This window comes from Egretta garzetta, unplaced genomic scaffold, assembly GCF_000687185.1.
Source record: "Egretta garzetta isolate BGI_Z169 unplaced genomic scaffold, ASM68718v1 scaffold143, whole genome shotgun sequence".
Taxonomy (NCBI): domain Eukaryota; kingdom Metazoa; phylum Chordata; class Aves; order Pelecaniformes; family Ardeidae; genus Egretta; species Egretta garzetta.
This window is the reverse complement of record NW_009259310.1, coordinates 1,196,679-1,206,907: the sequence shown is the minus strand read 5'-3', so window position 1 is coordinate 1,206,907 and position 10,229 is coordinate 1,196,679. Positions and strand designations below refer to the sequence as shown.

General features: G+C 56.0%; 1 protein-coding gene across 1 annotated transcript in view; it reads left to right on the top strand.

Moving 5' to 3' along the window:
- The window catches only part of GRIN1 (glutamate ionotropic receptor NMDA type subunit 1), a 41,076-nt gene extending 30,907 nt beyond the window's left edge, over nucleotides 1-10,169 (top strand). The window contains exons 19-22 of the mRNA XM_035891874.1: nucleotides 62-171; nucleotides 1,314-1,459; nucleotides 3,951-4,061; nucleotides 10,101-10,169. Coding sequence (XP_035747767.1) covers nucleotides 62-171; nucleotides 1,314-1,459; nucleotides 3,951-4,061; nucleotides 10,101-10,169 — 436 coding nt within the window. The remainder of the gene's footprint in view (nucleotides 1-61; nucleotides 172-1,313; nucleotides 1,460-3,950; nucleotides 4,062-10,100) is intronic.
- The last annotated feature ends 60 nt before the right edge of the window (nucleotides 10,170-10,229 follow it).

Here is a 10,229-nt window from a genome sequence, read left to right as displayed (position 1 = left end):
TGCCTGGCTGCCTGGGGCTGGTCCCCAGGGACTACCCTGTCCTGTCTCCTTGTGCTTTCAGGTCCCACGAGAACGGCTTCATGGAGGATTTGGACAAGACTTGGGTGAGGTATCAGGAGTGTGATTCCCGTAGCAATGCCCCAGCAACACTCACCTTTGAAAATATGGCAGGTTTGTTCTGCAAACCTCTTTCTTCCTCTTCGCTGGGTAGCCTGCTTTCGCTCAAGACATTCTCCTCTCCAGGGCTCTCCTCTTGGGCCAAAGCTCTGCTTCTTCTGGGTTTGTGCTTTCCTAGCGCTGGGAGGCTGCTGTGTTGGGCTCCAACCCCACCTTGTCCGAAACGGCTCCGTGAAGCTTTCCCCCCCTTCCTTGGGGTGGCTTTCTCATCGGTGGGGCTGTCCTGCTTTGAACATTGCTCCCCTCCCTCTGCTCTGGCCAACCTGCGGCTGTCACAGTGAAATCAGAGCTGTCGCCAAGGCAGAGAGAGGGGAGCAGCACCTCAGGGGAGGCGAGCGGCCGCGGAGGCAAGCGAGGACCCTGCTGCAGGAGGGAGCCTGCGGCGAGGGGCAGCCCCCAGCTCCAAGAAGCCTGTCCCGGCTGCCCTGGGCGGTGGGCAGGGGGCAGGAGGAGGATAACCAATAGAGAGGGGGGGTTTCTTGGTCCTTTGCAAAAGACTGCAAGTTCCCCTGGGCGGGCTCTCCCTCTGCGGGGATGCGGTGCTGCCGGTCATTTACCCAGCCAACGTGGCGATGTGGGATGAGGGGTGTCCGATGGGACCCCACCCTCGCTGGCACCACGGGCCAGGGCAGAAGCGCTGAGAGACGGGGGGCATTTTGCTCCATCTCCTCAAGACACCACTCCCAAAACATCAGCCCCGAGGGTTGCAGCCGGCCGAGGGCAGCGCAGAGAGCTCTGTGCATGGCTGTCCTCCCTGATGAGCCAAGTGGGAGGGCCAGCACTGGGGTTCTGGTGCAAACCACCCTACAGCCCCAGGGGACGGGGTCTGCCCCGGTGCCCAGTACAGCACCCAGCATGCCGTGCCTGCCCCCAGCATTGCTGCAGCACAGCCGGTGCCCTGTGCCTGACCGACAGGAGCTTGCACGGACATCCAACACCCCATCACCTTTCTGCCCATCACCGCGGGGGCCCACCCTGCTCTGCTGGGTTCCCCTCCCTGGCCCCTCCAGGACTGCGGGGGGATGGCGGGGGGACTCTGGGTTGGCAGATGCTCCTGTTGCTGAACGTGATACAGAGGAAATGAAGTGTCATGGTGCGATTTCCATTGCCCCCTGTAACTTTCCTGCTTATTTCAGGTGTGTTTATGCTGGTGGCTGGAGGTATTGTTGCCGGGATATTTTTAATATTCATAGAAATAGCTTACAAAAGGCATAAGGACGCGCGGAGGAAGCAGATGCAGCTGGCGTTTGCGGCCGTTAATGTGTGGAGGAAAAACCTGCAGGTAGGACAAACCGTTTTTAGAGCAAATCTCCAACAGGTGCGTTTTCCATTCCTTCACCAAACCAGTGAATGCAGAGCTGTGGATTAGCATGAGGCCCTCTGTCCCCCGCACCGCACCCCAGTAACTCCAGCTGGGCATTACTGGGTGCCTAGCAAGCCGTAGGGCCCCTGCCTTGTCCCCGGGAGCTGCCCTTGGCCGTTGCCGTCTCTCCCAGTTGGTGTCGTGCACAGCTTCAACTGGGACAGACACCTGGCCCAAATGCCCCCAGCGGTGCTTGGGACAGGGACTTTGCTCTGCTGGGGACCGCATGCCAGAGCCACATCTTGCCCTGGCCAAGCCACCAGTGCCAGCGTGGGTCCCTTTGTGGGAGCTCTGCCCTGCTGACAAGCTCCGGCTGCGCTCACCAGCAGACGGGAGGGTAAATCCACTGCCTACTGCTTGGGTGGAGAAATGCTCCAGGGATGGTTTCCATTGCCTCCCCCTCCCTGCCTGCTCCCCAGGGGTACGGCAGCCCTTCTCATACCCAGGACCGACTCCAAAAAGAGGTGGTGCGTGCTCTTGTCATTTGGAGACAAGGACATCTCCCCACACGGGAGCCAGCCGTGCTGGTGCCTGTCAGCACCAAGGCTTCCCTGGGCCCCTTCCGCGGGGCTGTTGCTCCCCTCGGCTTCTCCCATCCCCCCATGCCGCTCAGGCAGGGGAGCCCAGGAGGGTCGGTGGTGCCTGGCAGTGACACTGAGCCATGGGCACGTCCGGGGGCCACCAGCCTCATGCTTCCCTTACCCCCTTGCTTTTGGGGATGAGACCCACGGTGCCCCCCGAACCCCAGTTTAGGGCAGCTGAAGGCTCTCTCAGAATTGCCCAGTCTGCTTTTCTTCCTTGGGGAAGCAAACCGGCTTTCAAAGAGCAAGAGATCCTTTAGGCAAGGGTGCGAGCGACCTGCCCGAGAGCAGCAAAGGGCAGCACGAGGCCGGGCTGCTGTATCCTGAGAGCTTGCTGGGTTCAGCTCACTGATCAGAGTCTCGGAAAAAGCCATTTCTCTATTTTTTTTTCCTTTTTTCTTTTTTTTTTTCCTTTGCTTCCAAAAAGCAGCAGCACCGAGGGGGGTCAGACTGCTGGGACAGAGCACACTAGTCGCACTGCCATTTTTCACTTGCCAACCTTCTAGAAAATACTGCACTGGGTCCTTGGGCAGAGTCTGTGGGACTGTGAGCAAAGCATGCTGCCCTGCGGGGGTAAACAGCCTCATGGTAAAGAGCCGTTTGACATTGTGAGACTTTTCCACAGGAAGAAACGTCAGAGCACTAGTATCTGGTACATTGCTAGAAGGTAGGCAAGTGGAAAGATTTATTTGTTAAAACAAACAAACAAAAATAATGGTTTTTGGGATCACAGTTTTGCCATGGCTATTTCCTGAGATGCCATGGAAGAATAAGACATTTCATTCCATTCATCTTGCTTTCCTTTCCGTTTGTGCATGTCCGCAAAAGAGAGAACTGAGAAGGAGGAGCAAATGTATCCCCGAGCATGCTCTACGCACCAGCGGGATACATTTTGGTTACCCCCGTGCGGTAGCAGAGCCAGACCTGGTCACTCCGTCCCCCGTCGGAAAGGTCACACTCATTGGCACGAAAGCAATTGGGGAGGAATCGTTCTCAGCGCCCGCCGCAGAGCGCGGCCGGTCCCCACGGCTCGCTGCCCCCGCACCATGGCGGCTGGTGCTCCCAGCCTGCGCTAACCAGGTCCGACTCGCTAACACCAATGCCTACATTTTTCAGTTCTGTTTCTCTTTGAGTTCATCCCAACCCCGATGACATCATAGCGCTAACGCTTTGCCTCCTCCCTTTCTTTTCCTTTTTTTTTTTTTTTCCTTTTCTTTTTCTTCCAGTTTTCTTTTTTTTCTTTTTTTTTTTAACCTGTTTTACTTTGGAAAAAAAAAAAAACACCACCACCACCAACCACGTTCGGCTTTGCACAACTGCATCATTTAAATTTTTGAATACATTTTTTTACAGAATATCCATACAATGACTTCTCTTTCAATGCAGTCCTCTCTCTCTCTTGTGGCGCTAGGATTCAGCCTCAGAAAAGGCCCTGAGCAATTATTTTACTTTTTTTTAGCAGTAGGTACAGCATCTCGCCTCTCGGTCTAGCCAGGCTGGCGGTGGCAGCGAGGGGCAGGGCGCCAGGCAAAGCATCCCCAGGACGCAAGGCCAGCATGCCGGCCTGGATGCCGACACCCAGGAGAGCAGGGCTTCTCCCCAGAGGGTTTCCAGCGCTCCAGATGCGAGGCCGGCCCCGTAGCTGTAGCAGTGTGGTGGCCATGCTGTAGCCATAGGTCACGGAGGCCCTTGGAAGACTGGGAGTGACAGGACACCTCCAAGTAGCTTTCTCACCTAAATGAAGGACATGACACGGGGCAGTATTCAAATAGATTTAGCGTTTCCAACAACACACTAGAGATCTAATCACTTATACATATTCATTTTAGGATAGAAAAAGTGGTAGAGCAGAACCTGACCCTAAAAAGAAAGCCACTTTTAGGTCCATCACCTCCACCCTGGCCTCCAGCTTCAAGAGACGTAGGTCCTCCAAGGATACGGTAAGAGGAAGAAGAACAATTCTGCCCTCTCTCTTTCTCTCTCTTTCTCTCTTCTGCCATCCCATCGACTGCCACACACCCATCCCGAAGCTGCCAGTGTACATGCATAGCTCATGTTCGTCACAAGTCAGTCAGTCAGTCAGTCAGTCACCCCGTGTTCCTGAAAGGATGCTGGGATCCTGGAGGGCAGGCAGGAGGTGGCTTGGAGTCCTGTGATGAGTTGGGAGATGCAACCGAGTTTTTGTTTCGTTTTTTTTGTTTTCTTTTTTGCCTGGATGATTTCTGATGTTCCTCTCTGTGCTTCGCTCACCTTACTGGTGCTGACCTCTTGAAACCGATGACATTTTTTTTTCTTTTTTTTTCTTTTTTTTTTTTTTTTCTGTTCCTGAGTGTTCCTGTACCTGTTTGTCATTGTATGCCTAAAAAACGATCACCCCGATTTAATTTGGGCACTGTGTCACCTCACCGAGAGCCATGCGTGTCACATTCTCTACATGTAATTTTTGTTTGTGATGATTAGCATTCGGGACGTAGCCCTCAGCACAGGGGCGACAGCTGCCTCTGGTTAGCGTCAGCAGTAACGCTGCTCTGCAAAAGAGACGCAAAGGCTTTAAAGAGGAGGTTGCTAAAGACCCAACCTTGGTTCAAACTTGTGCTTTCTGCCTTGGAGTAAAACTGCTTTCACGTAACCAGAGAAAATTTCCAAATTGCTGCCTCTAAAGCCAGCTGTTTCCAAATGTGCAAACGTGTCTGCTCGTGCTGGAGCTTCAGACGCTTCAGCGTCAGGTTGGGCTGTTGGTCTGTCGGACTGAGCCGGTGTCCCTCTGCATGTTGCCGTCTGTTGTATGACACTCTGCACTGTGGCTACTCTGTTGTCTCGTGTGGCAGCGGCCACTGCATTTTGCTGCCCAACCTCCCGGCGCGACGGGCTTGCTGAAATCACCTCCCTGGGGCAACCGGCGGGTTTCTGCCCAGGGTTGCTCAGAGCAGGCTCCCTGCCAGGCTGCCCCAGGCGCAAGGCGCAGCGGGGACGGGGGGACAGCAGCAGCGTGGGGAGATGTGGCCCCCCCGCAGCGGGGTGGCCCAGCCCCGGCCACCGGCTCGGGGCACCTCGGGGAGCAGCATGTGATACCACAGGGGGTCTCAGGGCCATGGCTCTGTATGCGAAATGGAGGTGGCTGCCTTTGGCACCAATGCAGGCTCCATCCCAAGAAGCTCCTGGAGCACCCCTGGGACACGGCCCTAGGGACACCTGAGCCCTCATCCGGGCTCGGCTGCCACCATCTCACACAAAGTGCTCCTCTCGCTGTCACCTCAAAGCCTGGCAGCCGGGGGGGGATGGGACAGACCCCCGCGCTCTCCCCACTCATCCCCACTCATCTTCCATGGGGAAGACAGGAATCCCTGTCATCTCCTGCACTGCCTCCGTGATCCTTGGGTAGCACCTTGTGCAAGTGATGCCCCTATGTCCGGGGTGCCCCCTCCCCACTCCTGCACCCCCCAAGAGGCTCTGTGGGAAGGTTGCTGTTGTGCCTTGGTGGCCTGAGCCCCAGCCAGGGGAGAGGAGACAGAGACGGGGTGAATGGTGCAGGGGGAGAAGGTGGGAAGAGTGAGGAGGAGGAGGGACAGGTGGGATGCACAGGAAAAAGGGGGGTAAAATTGCAGAAAGATCTGCCAGGGGGACCCTCAGCATGTCCTGAGTAGACCCACATGTTTGGCTGTGTTTGAACCACTCCACGGTTTGGGAACCAAAGGGTCCTGTCCTGGGAGAGCAGGAGCATCATGGTGCAGAGGGCACCTGGGGCCACTGGTGCCCACAGTGGGCACAGCAGATGGGGGAGAACCCAGGGACACCGGGGCAGCTGGCATGTGGCACCCCAGGACCTCCCACATTGCTTCCCCTTCAGGGAAGCATCCTGGGCCTGATCCTGCTCCATGGCGTGGCACCCACCCTGTGCCCCATCACTCCACGGCACTCTCTGCCCCAGGTTAGGAGCACCCCAATGCCCTGAGCTGACGAGCTCCAGGGGCCACCTGCACCATGGTGGGTCCCATGCACCCATGCATCATGCACCCATGCACCATGGAGGTCCCATGGGTGAGCAATAGAGCTATGTTCTCCCCTTCCTCCACCCAGTGGGGACAACACGGCATGGGGCTCCCTATGCTTTGGATCCTGGCCATGCTCTTCTTGGGATGTTGCTCAGAGGCAAGTTGTGGAGGGAGATGGCCCCACTCATCCCAGAAGATGGCCCCCACTTTGCCCCCCCACCACCACTGCAGGGGAACTACAGGAAATGATGCCCTGCTGCCCGGGAGCCCGTCGCAGTCTTCTGGCTGCCATGGGGCAATGTGGCCAGGGTTCCAGGACAGATTCCCCAGGGAACCAGGCTGGTTGGGTCAAGAACAGGCTAGTGGGGGCTGATATCCAAGCCAACACTGCCAAGATGGAGTCTAGCAGGTCCAAGGTCCGGCTATTGTAGGGGGCCCGTGGTGGAGCAAGCTTTGTTGTGATGTTGGGCAGACCTGCTGGTTGCTCTGTGGGGTGAGCGGCCAATGGGAGGGTGCTGCCACCAGCTCATGTCACAGCCTGCCATTTGGTGCCCTCCACTTCCATGCAGCAGCCCTGGCTCAGAGACCCCAATGCCCTCCTGCTGTGGAAGGCCCCACGAGGACGTAGCATGCTGGGACACGTTGCCTGGGGTCCTTGTAAAGACAAGAAAGCAGCGAGGAGCTCTGTTTCATGATGCTCAGCAGAGCCGCGGGCCCACACCAGGTCTCAGATGGGCAAGGCTTGAGAGCCCATGGGGCTGGAAGGCCAGGCTGACCCCAGCCCCATGGGCTCTCCTGGCTAGCGAGCGAAAGACGCAAACCTGGTGGCCTTGCTTCTTTCCTTTTCGTTGTCGGGAGTTTTAAAAATGGATTCTGCTCTGCAGCCCTGCAGAATGGTCCCTCAGGAGTGCCAGAGAGACAGGCTGGCACCATGGAGCCAAGACAGCCCTGGGAAGCTACCACCCCACTCTGAACGTCCTAGCGCCCACCATCACCCGAGCTGCACAGCCTCTCCGCGGCACATCATCCCCACCGCCCCAGGAGGAGATGCATGTGTTCCCCATAGGCAGCTCCTGCAACTCGAATAGCACTCGCAGAGCTGACGTACTACCATCCATCGCAGCCACCCACGATACTGCAACCCCACAGAAGCCATGTGAGACGCATAAACCACACAGACACCTTCCGAGCCGGCACATTGCCCCCGCAGAGTCACACTGCCCGCCCGCGGGCGTTCCCCCCAGACACAGCATGACACACATCCCACGTCACCGCCAAGCGAGGGCCCGGCGCTGTAAGGCGATGCTTGCCCTGCAGCCACGGGAACGGTGCCAGAGCTGGTCGAGAACCAAGGGGGTTCATGGAGAAGGTCACCTTTTCAGTGAAGGATCAGCCGTCCCAAAGCCAAACGCTTCTTGGCTGAGAAAGAACGTAGTTTTTGGCCCAAAAGAATGAAAAGTAGGTCAAAGACAACTACTTTTTTAAATTTTTTTTTTTTTAAGGAAAGCTGACATTTTCTACAGCAAGTTCGCATTTAGCTGGAATCCTAATTTTTAACTGAAAAAAAGAAAAGAACAAAACCCCAAATTCTTCCAGAAAATCTTCCACCAGCCAGGGACTACCATATGAGCCCAGTTTAGGTTGAAGTCATTTTTAAAGACATATTAAGTTCTTGTCTATATTTTCTTCCTGGTTGTCATTTAAAGTTTTTGGTGCCTTCACTTCACTTCCATACCTTAACATGTTTGAGTCTCTTCTACGGTTAATATTGATTAATTTCTTGGCTTTATAATGTTTGGTTTGGGGATAATTGCACCATCCCTGTAACATAGTTTACCCTAAATTACTGATATGTGCTTCTAGCATTAGTTCTACTTTAACATAATTTTGATATTACAGTTTTCTTGCTTTTTTTTATTTTCTTTTTTTTTTTCATTTTTATTATTAAAAATTGCATGCATGAACTCTACACAAAACAAGTAAATGAGAATGTTACCCTGTGATAACTGTGATTGGAGGAGATATGCTTTCAAATCAAAAGCCACGCTCTTGTATTTTAATTTTTCTGGCCAGGTGCCCCACTTCACTTGGTTATTTTAGTGTTTCCCACCCCCGGAGCTGTGCAGAGAGGCCAGAACGCCCCAGCCTGCCCTGCTGGACCTCCAGCCTCCCACGGCAGCAGCCACACGTACACGTGCACCAAGGCACACGCTCACATGCATGCACACTCTGCTTCCCCTCACCGCTTGCATCAGGCAGGATATTTAACAAAGGACCTTTCTTCTCCCCGTTCCTTTTTGTATCTCAAGTTCCTCCTTCTTCTCCACCACTGAGTCATCCAGCCTCTCCCCTTTCCCAGTCGCCTCTCCTCCCTGCGGGCATCCAGCCCTGTCCCGCGAGCGCACGCCTCCCAGCCATTTTGCTACAGAAAGGAAAGCTTGCATTTCGCTGGAATCCTAATTTTGCACAAGAAGGGGGGCGGCTGCACCCATTTTGGGGACAGAGGGGCATTTTTTGGTGGACTGATGAATAGCCACAAAAGGCTCCCCCCAGGGTGGCAGAGCGACTTGAGGATCGCCTCAGCCGTTCTCTGTGCAAACGGGCGATGGCCGAGGTGTTGCCACTTAGCAAAGCAAGGCTACAGCAAGGAATTTCTCAGAGGCTCCACTTTAATATTAGCCAGACCCCTAAATGAAAGAACGATCCCGTGAGACGCTCCCTGGGTGTCAGCACATCCCCAGCACAGGCACTGGAGAGACGGGAGCATGCTGGCTCCCGCCCCTGCCCCAGCAGCTCCCTGCCGAGGGGTCCTGTGCAGAGCAGGGCAAGCCCAAGGACCCCCCAAGGACCCCTGACCTCCCCGTAGCAGGAGACAGGGTGTAGAGCCACGCAGGGTAGCCACAGTGACAGAGCCGGCAGCAGCACCATGGGGGCCGCAGTCACCACTGACCAACACAAGACGGGTAAAATCCTGTCACCGAGGAGCCCCCCAGGAGCCCAGCACAATGGCAGCCTCCTGGGTAGCGTGGTGCGAGGGCCGGGCAGACGCCCCTGGAGAGGATCTGCGCCGCAGCACGTGAGACCCACCCAGACCCTTTCCTGCCCTGGCACCAACTGAGGTCCCCAGGCAGCAGCGCAGGACGCTCCGTGCCACCCGCTCTCGCAGCAAGGCTGGACAGGGCTTCCAGTTCAGGGTTTGGAGTTAGGAGAGTGGAACTGGAAAGGAAAGGCAGTATGGAAGAAGGAAGGGAGAAAATAACATCCCAGCTGTAAATCCCTGCCTGGGGAGGAAGGACTTTTCTTTTTTCTTGCCCATTGAAGGGTATTTCTGCTCTCCCCGTTTGCTTGCCGGTGGGACTGTGGCAAAGGAGGCCTCTCCCAGGGAGCATTTGCCAAGCCCCCCCCCCATCCGCAAGGAGCGCAGAACCCCAAATCCAGGCCACATCCCCCACACAGGCTGCATTTTCACATTAGCAATTGACGCTACAGTTTATCGCAAGTCAGCCACACCGCACATCTCCTCACCTGCACCAAAGGGCAGCCAAAGCAGAGCCATTCAGGCAAGGAGGTGAAATGCTCTGGCCTCGAAGCACAGCTTGATCTGGCACCAGAGAGATGCCGAAACCCAGCCAGACCCTCCAAACACAAGTTTGGCAGTGGGCTGGGCTGCTGAGTCACAGTCTTTGTCTCATCGCTCTCCCGGAGCAGAGGGGGGCTCGCTCAGCAGGCGGCGCGGCTGCCATGCTCTGCAGAAGCTGCGCCGCGCTCCTGGGCACCCTCCCTGCCCAGCCCTAGGGGGCTTGGAGAGCGTCTGCAACGACCTCTGCACCAGCTGGGAAGGGGGCCTCAGCCAGCAGCAGGTTTTGGCCCTTGCATCGCCCCCAAGAGATATCCTGTAGGGACACATGGGGTGTAAGAAGAGGTGGGGGCAAGTTCCAGAACTGCCTAACACTTCTTTCTCCTTGTCTGTGTATTTGTGTGTTGCAGCAATATCATCCCACCGACATCACCGGCCAGCTCAACCTCTCCGACCCCTCCGTCAGCACTGTGGTGTGACCTTCTCCCCAAGGGCCATCAGTCCTTGCCCAACGCAGTGGGAAGGCACAGCCAGGAATG